Raw genomic sequence first — 18619 nt, forward strand, 5'->3', positions numbered from 1 at the left:
AGAGAGAATGGCTTTCACTTCAGCAGTAATAAATTCATGAACTTCTATGACGAAAAGATCATCATCATTAGAAAGCAAATTACGGACTCCTCTTTAATCTGCGTATTTCTCCAAAGCTCAGTTGTCCTGAGTCTGCACAACACTGCCAGGACCTAAGATCAAGTGAGACACTCAAGTTTTTTAATACTATATCTCTTGACACATTGATGAAAATAGTCTTGGCCTCTAAACCTTCAAGCTGCATACTGGAGCCCTATTCCAACTAAACTACTGAAAGAGCTGCTTCCTGTGCTTGGCCCTCCTATGTTGAATATAATAAACGGCTCCCTATCCACCAGATGTGTACCAAACTCACTAAAAGTGGCAGTAATAAAGCCTTTCTTGAAAAAGCCAAACCTTGTCCCAGAAAATATAAAAAACTATCGGCCTGTATCCATTCCTCTCCAAAAATTATTTTTGAAGATGTTGTGCAGCAACTCACTGCCTTCCTGAAGACAAACAATGTATACGAAACTCTTCAGTCTGGTTTTAGACCCCATCATAGCACTGAGACTGCACTCGCGAAGGTGGTAAATGACCTTTTAATGGTGTCAGACCAAGGTTCTGCATCTGTCCTCGTGCTCCTAGACCTTAGTGCTGCTTTTGATATCATCGATCACCACATTGTTTTGGAGAGATTGGAAACCAAAATTGGTCTACACGGACAAGTTCTGGCCTGGTTTAGATCTTATCTGTCGGAAAGATATCAGTTTGTCTCTGTGGATGGTTTGTCTTCTGAAAAATCAACTGTAAATTTCGGTGTTCCTCAAGGTTCCATTTTAGGACCACTATTGTTTTCACTATATATTTTACCTCTTGGTGATGTCATTCGGAAACATAATGTTAACTTTCACTGCTATGCGGCAAATGTTTTACTTTTAAACTCGGACAAAACAGAGATGCTAGTTCTAGGTAGGTCCCAAGAAACAAAGAGATATTCTGTTAGATCTGACAATTAATCTTTATGGTTGTACAGTCATCTCAAAAGTACCTCGGTGTTACTCTGGACCCTGACCTCTCTTTTGATGAATATATCAAGAATATTTCAAGGACAGCTTTTTTTCCATATTCGTAACATTGCAAAAATCTGAAACTTTCTGTCCAAACATGATGCAGAAAAATTAATCCATGCTTTTGTCACTTCTAGATTAGACTACTGCATTGCTCTACTTTCCGGCTACCCGGAAAGCATGAAATAAACTTCAGTTGGTGCTAAACATGGCTGCTAGAATCTTGGATAGAACCAAAACATTTTATCATATTACTCCAGTGCTAGCCTCTCTACACTGGCTTCCTGTTAAGGCTAGGGCTGATGTCAAGGTTTTACTGCTAACCTACAAAGGTTTTACTGCTAACCTACAAAGCATTACATGGGCTTGCTGCTACCTTTCCGATTTGGTCCTCCCGTACATACCTACACGTACGCTACGGTCACAAGATGCAGGCCTCCTTACTGTCCCTAGAATTTCTAAGCAAACAGCTGGAGGCAGGGCTTTCTCCTATCGAGCTCTGGTGGTCTGCCTATCCATGTGAGAGATGCAGACTCGGTCTCGACATTTAAGTCTTTATTGAAGACTCATCTCTTCAGTAGGTCCTATGAGTGTAGTCTGGCCCAGGGGTGTGAAGGTGAACAGAAAGGCGCTGGAGCGACAAACCACCCTTGCTGTCTCTGCCTGGCCAGTTCCCCTCTGAGTCACTGGCTTACTGGTGCTCTTCCATGCCGTCCCAAGGAGGGGGTTGGGTCACTGACGTGGTCTTCCTGTATGGGTTGGCGCCCCCCCCGGGTTCGTGCCATGGGGGAGATCTTCGTGGGCTATACTCTGCCTTGTCTCAGGGTAGTATGTTGGTGGATGAAGATATCCCTCTTGTGGTGTGGGGGCTGTGCTTTGGCAAAGTAGGTGGGGTTATATGTTGGCCCTGTCTGGGGGTATCGTCGGACAGGGCCACAGTGTCTCCCGACCCCTCCTGTCTCAGCCTCCATTATTTATGCTGCAATAGTTTATGTGCCGGGGGGGGGGCTAGGGTCAGTCTGTTATATCTGGAGTACTTCTCCTGTCTTATCCAGTGTCCTGTGTGAATTTAAGTCTGCTCCCTCTCATTCTCTCTCTTTTTTTCTCTCTCTTTCACTCGGAGGACCTGAGCCCTAGGACCATGCCTCAGGACTACCTGGCCTGATGACTCCTTGCTGTCCCCAGTCCACCTGGTCATGCTACTGCTCCAGTTTCAACTGTTCTGCCTGCGGCTATGGAGCCCTGGCCTGTTCACTGGACGTGGTACCTTGTCCCGGACCTGCTGTTTTTGACTGTCTCTCTACAGCACCTGCTGTCTCTAACTCTGAATGATCGGCTATAAGGGCTTTATAAATACATTTGATCTCTCTCTCTCTCTCTCTCTCTCTCTTGGGCTTCCTAGCAGCAGTAGACCTCTCAGGATTAGAGGAGGCATGAGGCCAAACCTTTTCCTGCCACACGGCATTCCACAATCCATTCACCAACCCTCACCGCCAACCACTCTCCCTGCTGTAGGGGTGGCAAGCACTGATACCCTTTAATGTACTTTAAGCAGGGCCCTGGTGTACAAATAATACATGGGGAAAAAATGCTAATGTGCGCAAAGCCCAAAGCCCCGGTGATCGCTGGCGCCATCCAGGCTTGGCATGCGTCGTGTGTGCGTTCCCAGTAATATCGAAGGGGGGATACGGTAATTGCCACAGCTTCATTTGCGCTCGCAATTTTACACCTGTCTCTCCTCCCGAGTGGGATAGTCATTTCAAAACAATCAAATTAGGCTATGATCATTTCAATGTGCTTTTCGTTTACCGTATGATGGAATCCTGTGATATTGAAATCATACAATAGTGCTGTTTATCCAGCGAAGAACCCACTGGGAATTTACATTATGTTGAACATGAGAGAAACTGAAGTGGCGCAACAAGAGCTTTAGGTAATGAAAGGGAAGGCCGACTTGCAATATGACACACCACAACAATACCCTTTTCACATTACTGAGCATGAGCTAAAATGAGCCCAGCCTGGATTTCCTGGGCTGACCTGGTTACGAATCCACCAGAGTTGCTGGAACTGTGCAGGGAAGGACAATGTGAAAGGAAAATACCTGAGCCAGCACAGTACTGTTCGAGTCAATACGATAGTGTGCACAAGTAATTGAAGGACTGGGTTGACCTTTACATTATGACCATTGGGACATCCCACTGACTGGAACAGAGGCCATTGTGAAAAAAATAGGGGTATCCTTGGGCATATCTGAAATGGCACCCTATTCCCGACGCATTGCACCTCTTGACTCAAAAGTAGTGCACTATATAGGGTCCCATTTCCAACTCAGTCATGTTTAAATAATCTATGCAGCGAGCTATGGAATGTTCCAGAGCAGGTTCTAGAGTGTGGTGTATGGTTCTAATGGGGTTTGAGAGCTGGTTCTAGAGTTCCACTCACCCTGGCGCTCTGTCCGGCGATGAGCTGGTCGTCCTCTGTCTGGACACTGGTCCTGCTGCGGGCGTCGTAGTCCTCCTGCTCAAAGTCTGAGTCGTCCTCCAGCTCCTCAGGTGTCTACAGAGAAAGGTGGGGGGATGGAGAGGGAAAATACAGAGAGAGAGAGGGGGATGGGGTAGAAAGAGATGGGGGAGACAAAGGGGGGAAGGAGAAAGTATTAGGGAGAGAAGCGAAAGGTGTGTGTGGGAGATGAGAAGAGAAATGAAAGAATAGTAGATGTAGGCAAGAGAGAGAAAGAGATATATATATATATATATAGAGAGAGAGAGAGAGAGAGATAACAAAACATGATGGTGTCATGACTGTCCTGATCAGGTCAGGGTACAGGAGACCACCACCCTACAGATTATCTCCCAAACCCCCAACAGAGGAGGAGAGATCTAGGGGTCTGAAGATGTGGGGGGTTTTATGACACCTCACGCCCATAATAAACCTTACCTCTCACTATGGAGAACTGGCCTCAGAACATTAAAACATGCAATAAAGGGACTTTGGAACAATGGTTTCCGTCAGCCACAATGGTGGTCATGACGAGAGGTGGAATATGAAAATGTATGTAACTTTTGAATTGTTATTAAAGGTTAAGAGATGACGTTATTATGAAAACATTGTACCTTTAAGAGTTTTCCCAGTATATGCCTGATGTTGTGTGGAAAATATCCAAATCAAAGAGAATGTTTTGGTAAAGATGAGATGTGAAGGTAGTGTCTAAAATAGGATTTTAGTCAAATCTAGGCCTTGCCCCTTAACTTGGTCCGCCCAGAGAATTGCCCTAAAGGCGGTTACGCCCACTTCTGACCCTAGGGTGTAAGACAGGAGAGTGAAGAATTAACATAGGAGACTAATTGACCCCAAGCTGCAGCGAAGGTCTAACAAAGTCAACGAACCCCAAAACGAAACACAAGGTTGAAGACAAAGAAATCTTTTTCTACACGAGCTACGGACGAGTAGCTGTGTCTAAGCGGGTGAATTCAAGCCGAACCACCCAGCCTCCACTCTCCATTGAATCGTGGTATATACACCGTTCGAGTCCGAAGCTGTGAGCTCTGAGCTACAGAGCTGTCTGTCCTCAGAAGACCCCTTTCAGATCAAGGGCGAGGGATCAGACCACTTAGCCAAGAAGGACACTGACATCGTGAGGACAACCAGAGAGTTGCGCCGGAGAAGTGCGTCATTGAGAAGCCTAAACGACACACGCGGAGCTTCCCACCTGAGACCTCCAACACGTAATTACATCATTATATTCTGACCCATAAGAGCGGCAGTTCGGGGCAAGGCTAGGTTTAAATAAGCATGGCTGACAAATGAACCCAAATGTATATTTCTCTCGTGTACTTTCTTGGTTTCTCTCTCTTTTAAATCCCCATTTTGGGTAACACGCGCCATAGTGTGTTGGCCCGTTATACTAAGTCCTAATCAATAGCTAGACTGTGTTTTGTGTATGTGTATTTTTATCATCATTTTAGCTTGCTAGTAAATAAATAATCAACTAAGATTGGTGTGGTAAACTCATTGGTGAAGCCCGGGTCCGTGCAGATTCCCCGGATTATGCGACGTTCAGAATGAGACTGTAGAGGAAATTGATTAATTTAGCGACTGTTGTAAAATCGATATTCTGATATCCTTTGAGTTAATTTGGGAAATAGAAACTCAATCAAAATACTGTTCCCATGGTGCCCCAGGTTGATGAGTTAATAATTGCTTGATTCATTGCTTAATTCATTTAATCACGCAATTATAAACCGTTAATCATTCGATGAGCAACAGTCGTCACATTAACTAATACAACGTCACGACAATGGCTATTAGATCAACAGCTGCAATGTCACACAACACAGATATTTAATACCTCAGTCCTCAGACACATCTCTATCTCCACTCTCCCTCTACTGTACGTCTCACTCGCACACTTCTCCTTCTGCACACTTCTCCTTCTGCGTTCTTAGTCAGAGTCTGAGTGCAGATAGACCTTCCCGTCACGTGAGGGGCGGCTGGCGGGAGATGTCACACAATTAACAGCAAGTCAGATCTCCTTGTGTTGAATTATTCCGCTTTTTTTATACGCTTGCTCTGATTTCAAGTCCCTTGCATCATTGTTTTTAAGAAGTCTCGGAGGTGGTTTACACCACGCACCATAAGAGCACTATAAAGCTCCCTGAAATAGTGGGATCAAACGGCACAAAGGGAAAAGGGCGGGGAGGGTAAATGGCCTCAAGAGATTCCGTGATTTTGTTTTTTCTTCTTCAATCTTCAACTCGTGTCTAACTGCTATCTCACAACGAGACAGGGTGGGGACGTGACAGATGTTCTCGACTGGCAGGACTCAGGGACGAATCAGTTAATGTGTTCGACCAATTAAGAGCAGGGATCTGGGGCGGCTTCCGGGCCAATCGGGAGGCAGTTAGCTGAGGAGAAGAGTGGGATGAGTGGCTCAGTCACCCATCTGTCTGTTTGTCAACAATGTGTCTATCATCCTGGCAACACTGTAAACATCGTCTATACCATCCTCATCTCCAGACATAACAACCTCCTCTACAAGCTGAAGAGGCCACTAGTCCAAAAATCAGGTTTTATTGAAAACCAGCTTTGGAGGCGCTTCTCTCGAAGACAAACCGATTTCTCGCAAATCCACCACACGAACATGAAGATGTTGCAGTTATGCTCGTCTACACGATACAAAGGCAGGAATGATAACCGACTCTACATCCGACAAATGTCAATATCTCGCACATCTATTCTTCGTGTGGTACATAGAGGAAAACGAGGAGAAGATTGTAATGTGGGTGCGTTCCAAATGAATGGGAGATGGCATTGGAGTGTATAGCGGTTGTTTTACGAGCTCCTGACTAATTCTGCTATTTTGTGTTTTTTTATGCGCTGATCTGAACTTTTTTTTTTTTTTGACATAATGTTTTCGCCATCGTTTCCATTGACCGATCGTTACTCATTGTATATCTATTATTACTTTCATTACTACGTGTCTTACTTTTCTATTATTTCTCTATGATTTTTTTCTTCTGCATTGTTGGGAAGTAAGTAAGTAAAAGTAAGTAAGTAAAAGTAAGTAAGCGTTTCACTGTTAGTCCACACCTGTTGTTTACAAAGCATGTGATGAATACAATTACATTTTATTTGATGGCAGCCTATTCCCTATATAGCGCACGACTTTTGACCACAGCACTATGAGCCCTGATCAAAAGTAGTGCACTATAAAGGGAATAGGGTGCCATTTGGGACGTACACTGGATGAGGTTTGACTGCTAGCACCTCCTCCCGGTTAATTATTCCCCCTTTGTTCCCAGAAGAATGGATATGTGCTCCCTTTGTGTGTGGAAATGAATGTGAACATTGAAGCCTTGTTTTAGTTGAATTGCGTGGCACGTTCCATTTTCTGGAATGGACATATAGCAGATGTCTGTGGACGTGTGTACGTGTGTGTTTGACTGTGTGTGTGTGTGTGTGCGCGTGTGTGTGTGTGTGTGTGTGTGTGTGTGTGTGTGTGTGTGTGTGTGTGTGTGTGTGTGTGTGTTTGTAATGCTATTTTATTAACGCTCTACACACACACCTGACCATACTCAACTTCTGAAATGAACACCGTGAAGAATTGCCCCCATAATCCATTGCTGTTGTAGGCTACAACTAGACCCTGCTAGCAGGTTCTAAAGAAATCATTTTCTAAAGAAATCCATGTACACCAGATTACATGGGAGCAAAAAAACACACACCACAAAAGCATCCTTCAGACGTTTCATATGAAAGGCTACACATTCTATTACGGAAGTTAGGCTACACAACGACGAGAAATCATAGATAGTCCTCCAAGTCTCCAAGAATACTTGAACTTGGAAATAGATTATTAGGCTGGTGGGTCGGTCTCGGCCCGTTCAAAGCCCCTGTTTTACATTATTTACCAACATCAAATTATTTCCCCGTAATTAGATTTTTCTCGCAACTGCACTGGGAAACATTCCAGCAGTCCAAAGTTGAATAAATGAATTTGCACGGTGGTGTTGGGAGAAGGGGGGGTACGAGAAGAGAAAAAAAATGCTAGACAAACACCATCTAATAGGCTTACCATAGTGGATACAGTGTGGTGTGGCTGAGTCTATAAAAGTGACTATATAATAGGCTTTGTTGTAACATCAATACAAAGTCCAATACACAGTCTATGGAACTAGCCTTACAGTATTATGTTATAAGTAAACAAGTCTTGTCAGAGCCAGAACAGCCCATAGGGTAGCAGCCTAATTCTATTTTCTTTAGCACCCCCCTGGACAGGAAGCTAGTCTATATCAGGGCCTTACCCCTAATCCATCTCCTTAATGCTGAGTGGCAACCAGAGCAGCATCGGGTACTATTTTTAGAGTCCGGTAAGACTCGACCAGGGATTGAACCCCTAACCTTCCAATCTCAGGGTGGGTACTGTAACCACAAGGCCACTGAGGTGGTTTATTCCAACCAGCCCTAAAGTCTTAGGTCATGTTACACTATAAGGTTTCGTACGAAGCGTGAAGTTCTTTGTAATTTAATTTCCATGTCATTTCATTTCTCATACATTGACATCAAATCAGGGAGATTGTTTGTGATTCATCTTGGGAAAATGAACGTTCCATGTGACCTCACGCAGGGCACATTCTTGGAATTGGATAATAATGAGAAAGAAAATGAGAAAATAAGGTGAATCCTAATGTACACTTGGTCATGCATTGATGTCAATGGGAGAATAAGTGTGTCTCTCAGATGGCACCCATGTTCCTATATAGTGCACGACTTTTTATGGGCCCTGGTCAAAAGTAGTGCACTATAATGGGAATAGCCGGTGTAATTTGGTACAGAGTCTGTTCCCAGCATGCTTTGAGAAGCGAGGGGGGAGGAAATGAGGAAGTGGACGTACCCTGATCATAAGAACGGCTTTCCGTATGTCACGCACACCGTCGTAGACCAGGCGGGACGCGTCGATGAACTCGTTCTCCTCGAAGGGCTGTGGGGGGTTTGTGCTCAGCGCCTCGATGGCCACCTCCACTTGTTCAGCGAAACGGGGCATGACTGGAAGAAGGGATGGAGAGAGAGGGAGGGAAGGGGAGAGAAAAAGAGAACAATGAGAATGGCGACCAGAACTTACTTGACTCAGGTGCACTCAATTTATTTGAACATTTTAGGCAACATGTCCTACTAGAATGTTTCATCGTGTGCCTTCCTCAGTGTGTGTGTGTGTGTGTGTGTGTGTGTGTGTGTGTGTGTGTGTGTGTGTGTGAAACAGAGAGAGCAAGAGAGCGAGAGAGAGAAAGAGAGAGAGAGAGAGCGAGAGAGAGAGAGCGAGAGAGAGAGAGAGAGAGAGAGAGAGAGAGAGAGAGAGAGAGAGAGAAAAGGATAAACAAAGGTGAAAAACAAGAGAAATATAAAAAAAAAAACATCCCTCAAAAGTTTATCTTTCCCCCTGGGGGGACGGGCACATTGATTTGAGAGAGGCGGAATACCACAAGAGACGTGTGTGTGTCTATGTAAGACAACGTGGGTGTGTTCTATTCTCAAACCAAGGACACACACTCTGCGTGTCAAACACATCTTCTGAAGTGGGGGTCCCAGACTCTGTCAATCTAGAAATCTGGCACCACAGGGATGGGGCGCTCGAGCCCCCTTTGCATGCCAATTAGCCGTTTCACCTTAGCTACACTACCCGGGGGGCGGATGTCTGTCAGCCTATCACTGCGTGAGTGCTAGGATGCTAATGTGCTAGCCTCGGTTGGCAGCCATTCACCTATTAGTGTGTCAGTGCTAGCATGCTAAGGCGCTAGCTCTGGTTGACAGCCACTCAAGTTAACAGGCTGAAAATTCATTGCCAAAACAAAAGGCTGCAAAACAAAAAGTTGCTAACTCTGACAAAAACAATGACTGGCATTTAGCGGGAATATTAGTTTGGCAAGCGTTGCCAACGGAGCATCTGTATGTTCTTTGTGCGTTCACAGAAGGAATGTTGAATTTGAATAAACGCCAGGGCAACCGTGCCGAATATATTCATGTTGAGTGGGACAGCTACATAATCATCTTCAGATGACTCGTGATGATCTGATGCAGGCAATGTTTAAAGGTCCAATGCAGCCATTTTTACCTCAATATCAAATCATTTCTGGGTAAGAATTCAGTACCTTACTGTGATGTTTTGAATTAAAATGGTCAAAATAAACTAAAATAGCTTCTTAGCTAAGAGCAATTTCTCAAGCATTTTGCTAAGACTGTCTGGAAGTGGTCTGAGTGGGGAGGGGAAAATGGAAAACTAGCTGTTATTGGCATAAAGGTTTGGAACTCTCTTTCCTATTGGTCTATTAACTAATTTACCACTTGGCGATGTCAACAGACAGGCCAAAGCTCCATTGCACCAAAACAGGCTTTTCAAACAGCTCCTACACTAAAATACCATTTTCATAATTCTCACAATCTCAACTGTATTTCTCCAACCTTATAGGAAAGAGTGGTTTTGACTGCACTGGGCCTTTAATAATTGCTTTAATGCTGTGGTTCTGCTTGAGCAATAACAGCTAAATCAATGGGTTACGGTTAAACTATCTGACTGAGAGAACAAACTGAGAGAACAAAACAATATTTAGGTGGATTGACACGACCTTGTTTGACCCGGTCTTGTGTTATTGAATTGAGCCATGATTAGTGCCGGTCTGTTCCCTTTTCACTGTCAAGTGGACACCAGGGACACACGCACACACACACACACACAATCACACGCACGCACGCAGACACACACACACACACAGTACCCAATCCGTGTAGATGTCGTGCCGCCTTCACAATTTCAGATTCAGCAGCAAGCGCCTCAGTCTACAGCTTGTACTCATTATCTGTCTACACTGAGCCGTCGTCCCATTTCAGAGGAGGAAAGGCGGCCAGTACAACAAGACGAGAGGCACTCGCAAAAACCTTCTGATGCATAAAGAAAATACAAAAACCTGACATAATATTCTCTGAGCGGCTGTTGAAATACATCTAAAATATTCAGAGAGGCATGATAAAACAAATACAATCAGAGGGACGGATTTGGAGAGGGGGTTGAATTTGGGCTCCGGATCACTGGTGAAGAAGAAGAAGCACGTCTAATGAGGGAGGGTGAAAACAATTAATGGAGGAGGGAAATAAACGACAACAATAACAAAGATTTAATGTGCTAGTGGATATGCCCCTGAAACCCGAGACAAACACGCCGTGTGATATTATTGGAATTCTCCTCAGAGCTCTCTCGCTTCCCTGTTCACCGTGAAGTGACGAAAATCAATTAGAAGCTTAAGCCAGAAAGGTAAATAAGAAAAAATACACATAAACTTATTAAAAACACTGGGGCTGGTTATTATACACCAAACATAAAAGGTGCTACAAAAACTGTTTTAATTTTTCTTCTCTCAAATTATAAAAAAAAAAAAATTCAGTTTAATCCACTTACTGGATAAGCGTAAAATATGCTATTGGGAATTTTGTGCAGGGCTAGGGTTTTTAAATAAATGTTGCTGATGGTAATGGAGCAATTTCACTCATTCCGGTCGAGGAATGATATGGGGAATTAAACGTGACCACGTTGGGATATTTTTTTTCTTCTCCCTCCTTCCTAAGCCCAACTATAAATCAAGAGAGAAGTCATGAAAGTACAATGAATGAGGTGAATGCTTAAATATTCGGTAAAGTGCATTGTGGCACCACGCAGCCAACAAAGACATCCTCGAGGCCTAAGATCACACAGGGACAGCTCCGCTCGCAATGTGACATAATAGACTCCTCATAGGAAAACAAAAACACTTCCCACTTCCCCCACAAACAAACTAAACGGCTGTAAATCGCAAGAGCGTACCATTAACCTTCAAACCGGAGCCGTCAATGTGATTTGTGTTTTCGCCTCTTGGAAGGGAGGGGGGGAACAGAGGGAGGAAATGGAGTGAGGGAGTGCATTGCCAAGTCTGACCGGAAGTATTTCCAGCCCCCACCCACCGCTCTCTCTCCGTCACAAACACGCACGCACGCACGTACCCCTCTGATTTAGCTGCTGCTGAGACTTCTCCCTACGAGTCTCTCTCTGGGCGGTCTAGTTCGCCCCCAACCTCAGCTAAACTGTCTCACCTCGCTGTGCATCCTATACTGCTGATTCCTACTCCAATACACCAGTCAGCTTTTATTCTATACCACCCCCTCCTCTTCCCTCTTCTCTCCTCTCTTTCCCTCTATTTCCTCTGCTCTCCTCTATCTAAAAAAACCCTTTCCATCATCATAACAACTGAGAGAAAAGAGAGAGAGAGAGAGAGAGAGAGAGAGAGAGAGAGAGTGTGACTCATTTCAAAACACTGTGTCTGTGTAGTGTGGGAAACACCTGGGCAGGGTGATGCAACTTGGTGGCCATTTTGGAGCTTGTGTACTGTGAATTGGCACTCACAGCTGACAAGATTCTTGACTTTGCTATCACACTCTCCAGTCCTCACCTCAGTAATGTCATTCCATCAGTTGCTTTTGGTTGGAAAACAGAATATAACCTGTGCTAGAACTGACATAGGCCTATCTGCCATTCAATACAATATGACATGACTTTTAGTGTGTGTGTGTGTGTGTGTGTGTGTGCGTGTGTAATTACTCTCCCATATTGTAGACATGCATGACCAAACGTTGAGGAAATTCAATTTCCAGCGACATGTGTAATGACTAGGGTTGCGATCTTTCAATAAATTCCCTGGTTTTCCCCCGAAAATCCCGGTTGGAGGATTCCCAGAATCAGCAGGGAAATCTGGAATCATCCAACCAAGATTTCTGGAAAACCAGGGAATTTATTACATTTTAGTCATTTAGCAGAAGCTATCACCCAGGGCGATTACAGGAACAATTAGGGTTGCCTTGGTTAAGAGAACATCGGCAGACTTTTCACCTAGTTGGCTCGGGGATTCGAACCAGCGACCTTTCGGTTATTGGCCCAACACTAGGCCATATATCAGCTTTTTAATCTACCTTCTCTGAGAAAAACCTTAATGATCAAGTTTAAAATGTTTTTTTTCTTTTTTCTGGGGCTGAAGATTAGTTTAAATGCAGGTGGAGAGAGGGGGAGAGAGAGAGAGAGGAGAAATAGAGAGAGATAACCCCTTTCCTATGAGGCTATTGATTTACACCCCCTCCTTCAAGGACAAGCCTCAATCCCCAGGTCTGTGTGTGTGAAGTAGAATGTCTGTCAGGAATCTATGGCTCAGCTTAAAAGAGTTGTGCAGTCTGCCTGTGTGTGTGTGTGTGTGTCTTTCTGTGTGTGTGTGTGTGTGTGTGTTGTGTGTGTGTCTTTCTGTGTATGTGAGTGTTGTGTGTGTGTGTCTGTGTCTTTCTGTGTGTGTGTGTGTGTGTGTGTGTGTGTGTGTGTGTGTCTTTCTGTGTGTGTGTATGTGTGTTTGTGTTTACGCAGGGTGGCGGCACATGTGTGTGTGCCCAGCCCCGACAGCCTGTACTATCCCAAACTATAAATCTAACTGGGCCAATAAGAGACAGGGGTCAAAGGTGAGACACTTGTAATAAGCAGAGCGGGTTGGACAGCTTGACCATTTGACGCCTATCAAAGGGGTGGTGAGTGACAGCATCTAGCGTTGAGTGGCGAAGACATGCTAATAGCGCACAGAGATGCATAGGCACAAAAACACACACAAACACATATGCATGGAGGAACACAGGCAAGCATGAATATGCACATGCACGCAGACACACCTAGACTTGGGCTGGCTTCTCTGGAGGATCTCAGCTAGGCAGGTCAGAAGCTAATGGACACACTAACTAGCTGGTAGTCCTACAACAAACACAAACACACACACACACACACCTGGCTTTAGTTTACACAAAGTGCAACACCGGCCCAGGACACCACCTGTTCAGTCCTCCTCCACTAGCTCCTCTCGCTCTCCTCTCATCCATTTTATATCCGTTTTTCTTTTCCCATCTCCACCTCCACGTCTCACTGTCTCTCCGCCAGCTTTCAGGAGGCACGAATTTAGCCTCTGACAGAGCAGGCCCCAGGCCAAAACATGCCACAATGCCACCTAAAGTAGAGATTAGTCTGTTGCCGTGTGTTTGCATGTGTGTGTGTGTGTGTGTGTGTGTGTGTGTGTGTGTGTCCGCTGTCACACTGCAGTGGACATGTGCAGTCAGGTGGACAGGGCCTTCCAATTACAGCAAGCTGATGTCACGAATGGTGCCCAATTTTCTTTTTGTTTACTACTTTTGACCAGGGCCCATGGTTAACAGTAGTGCACTATATAGGAATAGGATGCCATTTTGGACACATTCCAGGTGTCGCAGTGGAACAGTCAGTGGTTTGACAACTCCATATGTGGCAGCTTCTATTTCCTTATATGCTTTTAGACAGGGAGCGAGATCCTTTGAAATCAGGAAATAAACACATATAGTGTGATCAAACGTGCTAAGCCCAGATTGATTAAGGGCTCTATTCAATCAGATCCACTTTAACCGGCATCCGCATAGCGGTTGTTATAGCTGTGTCGGATGTGGAACTGCGTTAGAGCTGGGAAATCCAAAAGTGGCTCCCGGAATTATACCTTAAGCGGACATGGCCATTGGCTGCATGGAGTCGCATTAAAAGGAATTCAATGCAGCCTTGTGTACAAGTTTGAACACTAGAATGCGAGATGTAATCTACACCTAGATTAGGCTGATAGAAACCTCCATTATTTTGTAGCTACACTTTCTCGCTCTGAACTGGGACGGGTGTGTGCTTCCTGACAATGATCAAGTGCTGCTTACCGATTTGACAGCTCCAACGCAGTAACACCTCCGACGCTGCCAAAACATCAGCTATGCGGGTGTCGGCTATCGCCGGTTAATGCTTGATCTGATTTAATCTAGGCCTAAATCACGATACACCGCGGGGTAGCACACTGTCCAATTAGCATGCTTCACACTTATGCACTTTTAAGGATACCGGGTCAACAAAGGACAACACTTGACTTATTCTTAGCCTTGGAAGTAAAAAGAAGAAGAAAAAGCTAAACATAAGAGTAAACAAACAAATGGAGGCGGAAAGTATTATCTGTGGTCCACTCTTAGTCTCGTCCTAGCACACTGGTCTTGCAAGGTTATATAAATATGTTTCACTATCTATGCAAGTTCACAAGATCAGTGTGGTAGTCCAGGGCTTGTCCACCCCTAGAGATGAGTATCAGACCTGACCTCATTCCTCCTTCCTCACCCTGGAAGCCCCATCCCGCCATCGTTCCTCTCCTCCATCTTTCTCATTACAAGTCATTTAGCAGGGTGGGAAATCCATTGCTGCTCTGTTTATTTCCCCTCTGCCGGGATAATGAAAGAGACCACCAGCGTTACTCGAGTGCCTCTCACCGCCGAAGGCAATAAGTCACAAACAAGCATTAAACAAGTTACACACGGTGCCATCGGGGCCAGCTGTGCTGTGCTAGTCTAGCCCTGTTGTTTACACACATAGAACAGAGGAACCTATGGCCTGGCTTCCTGGACAAAGATTAAGCCTAGTCCTGGAAATTGTTCTTTGGAGATTCACCATAAAAAGTGCATTTGAGTCCAGGACTAGGCTTTATCTGGAATGGAGTGTGTGTTTTCCCAGCCAGGCTGCATGTACTACCCCAAGCTATAAATCTCACTGGGTTCGTTGTTGAGGAAGGGGGTGACAGTATCTGGCGTTGAGTGGCGAGCACACACTAATAGGCTTGCACGAGCGCACAGAGATGCATAGGCACACAGGTAAACACGAATACACATAAGCACACACACACTTGGGCAGGCCTCTCTGACGGACACTCTAACTTGATGGCAGTCCTACAGTACACCCCAGAGTCCTGGCTGCAGTTTACACAGGCAACAGCAGTCCAGGAAGCCACCTGTTCACTTCTCCGCCACTGACTCCATCCTCTCCTCTCTCTCGCTCCTCTCATCCAAATGTCATCTGTTTTTCTTTTTCCCTCTCCACCTCCACGTCTCACTATCTCTCCGCCAGCTTTCAGGAGGCACCAATGTAGCCTCTGACAGAGCAGGCCGCAGGCCAAAACATGCCACAGTGCCACCTAAAGTAGAGATTAGTCTGTTGCCGTGTACGTGTCTCCTGCATGTTGAAGTCACACACTGCAGTGGACGTGTACAGTCAGGTGGACAGGGCCTTCCAATGACAGTAGGCTTGCATCCCAAATGGCTTACATCCCTATTCACTTCATAGTGAACTAGTTTTGACCATGGCACATAGGGCTCTGGTCGAAAGTAATGCACTTTATAGGAATATGGTACCATTTGGGATGCATTCCAGGTGTTGCAGTGGAACAGGGAAAGGGGGATACCTAGTCAGTTGCACAACTGAATGCATTCAACCGAAATATGTCTTCCTCATTTAACCCAGTCCCTCTGAATCAGAGAGGTGTGGGGAGCTGCCTTAATCCATCATCCACGTCACGTCCCCTGGAGAGCAATTGTTGTTGGGGTTTAACTGCCTTGCTGAAGGGCAGAACGGGGGATTTTGTTTTCAACTTGCTGGCTCGTGGATTCCAACTTGGCGGCCTTCGGTTACTGGCCCAACGCTTGACGACTCCATACGTGGCGGATTCTATTTCCTTGTATGCTTTCAGACAGGGAGTGGGATCTTTTGAAATCAGGAAATAAACCCAAAAAGTTTTTTCCAACATGCTATGCCTGGATTGATTAAATCATGATACACTGTAGAGTAGCAAACTGTTCAATTAGCATGCTCACACTTATGCACTTTTAAGGGAAACCAAGGACAACACTTGATTTATTTCTTAGTCTTGGAAGTAAAAATATGAATAAAAGGCAAAAAATAAGATTAACAAATAGATGTAGGCGGAAGGTATTATCTGTGGTCCAACCCTAGCCTCGTCCTAGCACACTGGTCTTGCGAAGTTACATACATATGTTTCACTATTTATGCAAGCTCACAAGATCAGTGTGGTAGTCCAGGGCTAGTCCACCCCTAGAGATGAGTATCAGACCTGACCCCATTCCTCCTTCCTCATCCTGGCAGCCCCATCCCGCCATCGTTCCTCTCCTCCATCTTTCTCATTACAAGTCATTTAGCAGGGTGGGAAATCCATTGCTGCTCTGTTTATTTCCCCTCTGCCGGGATAATGAAAGAGACCACCAGCGTTACTCGAGTGCCTCTCGCCGCAGAGGCGATAAGTCATAAACAAGCATTAAACAAGTTACACACGGTGCCATCTGCCCAGATGTGCTGTGCTAGGCTAGCCCTGTTGTTTACACACATAGAACAGAGTCATCTATGGCCTGGCTTCCTGGACAAAGACTAAGACTAGTCCTGGAATAGAAATCATGATCTATGGAGATTCACCAATGAAAGTACTTTTAAATCCAGGACTAGGATTGTGTATGGGAAACCATCCCCGTGGGCCTACTTTCTGAACATGAATACTGTTGATATGGGGTTTATTCAACAGACCATGGTTGGTTCGTGTCAGTTCTATGTCAACTCAGTTCAGTTGGAAACTGAGTTTATGAATTAGGAGAAAACGGCCATCGTTTTCAATTAGGGTTTATTCTAATAATTTCAATAAACTCTCAGTTAACTCCCTGGTGTTGACTAGGTTCAAATGAATCGTCCCTGTTGAATCCATCGACGCGATACCGCAGAACAGTACATTACAGTGCAGTACGGCACAGTAGAGCCTTGTATCAGTGTACAAGCGTCACATTGTGATGCTTTTGCAAAAATATATGAATCACGGTTATTGATCCGTAAGTCAGGACATTGTATTCAAGTACAGTAAGTAAAGTAGTACAGTAAGTAAGTAAAGTAGTAAAGTACAGTAAGTAAAGTAGTACAGTACAGTAAGTAAAGTAATACAGTACAGTAAGTAAGTAAAGTAGAATAGTAAGTAAAGTAGTACAGTAAAGTAGTACAGTACAGTAAGTAAGTAAAGTAGAACAGTAAGTAAAGTAGTACAGTAAAGTAGTATAGTACAGTAAGTAAAGTAGTACAGTACAGTAAGTAAGTAAAGTAGTACAGTAAAGTAGTATAGTACAGTAAGTAAAGTAGTACAGTAAGTAAGTAAAGTAGTACAGTAAGTAAAGTAGTACAGTAAAGTAGTATAGTACAGTAAGTAAAGTAGTACAGTACAGTAAGTAAGTAAAGTAGTACAGTAAGTAAAGTAGTACAGTAAAGTAGTATAGTACAGTAAGTAAAGTAGTACAGTACAGTAAGTAAGTAAAGCAGTACAGCACAGTAAGTAAAGTAGTACAGTACAGTAGTATATTACAGTAAGTAAAGCAGTACAGCACAGTAAGTAAAGCAGTACAGCACAGTAAGTAAAGTAGTACAGTACTGTACAGTACAGTACAGTACAGTGAAGAGTACATGGTCACATCTCCGGCCAACAGGATTAGTGCCTGTCTGGGAGATACTATACTGTACTACAACGCCCCACAAAGTCACTTTGGGGGCTGCCTAAAAAAAGACGGGATGAATAATGATATGAATTCATAAGGATGTGTTCTCCCCTTATCAGAGGTTATTACAGGCTAATGAGAGTCAAACCACACTCATGTAGGAGCCACTCTTCCCCTGTCCCCCTCCTGCCTTCAGTGAAATGAGGCAGTTTATATCTGCCTGCCTCGCTCCTTTTTTTTAATAAGGAAGAGAAAAAAAGAGCAAAGAAAAAAGCATGGGAATGTCGAGTATGAACTGTTCAAAAGCGTTAGTTAGCTAACGCCAGCTCAGTCAAAGGAGGAGATGTGTCGCACATTAACCTTCATGGGGTCTGGTTGCGGTGGCATGCTCAATTGATGCTGCTAATTGAAATGTAGAAGGCGAGGGAGGGGGGGAGGTTGGGACTGACTTTGACTGGGGTCTTATTCGTCCTAACTATATTTCTCTTTGACGGAGGGCTGTTGTGTTGCTCCCCCTCCTTGTGTTTTAGTGGCTCCTCTCCCCTCTCTTCATTGTCCTCTCCCCATTATTCTCTCTCCATCCTCTCCCTCTCCCCATCCGCCTCTCCCTTCTCTCCATCCTCTCCCTTTCTCCGTCCTCCTCTCCACTCTCTTCATCC

At 44.6% G+C, this 18619-nt stretch overlaps 1 protein-coding gene across 2 annotated transcripts in view; it reads right to left on the bottom strand.

The window, feature by feature from the left end:
* Positions 1 to 18619, bottom strand: part of LOC106609934 (catenin alpha-2) — a 756904-nt gene that overhangs the window by 58118 nt on the left and 680167 nt on the right. For both annotated transcript variants that reach the window (XM_045722643.1, XM_045722644.1), the window contains exons 13-14: positions 8446 to 8597; positions 3495 to 3608 (exon numbers count right to left, since the gene is read on the bottom strand). In XM_045722643.1, the coding sequence (XP_045578599.1) occupies positions 3495 to 3608; positions 8446 to 8597 (266 nt within the window). The remainder of the gene's footprint in view (positions 1 to 3494; positions 3609 to 8445; positions 8598 to 18619) is intronic.

The sequence above is a fragment of the Salmo salar genome, chromosome ssa08 (assembly GCF_905237065.1).
Source record: "Salmo salar chromosome ssa08, Ssal_v3.1, whole genome shotgun sequence".
Classification (NCBI taxonomy): Eukaryota; Metazoa; Chordata; class Actinopteri; order Salmoniformes; family Salmonidae; genus Salmo; species Salmo salar.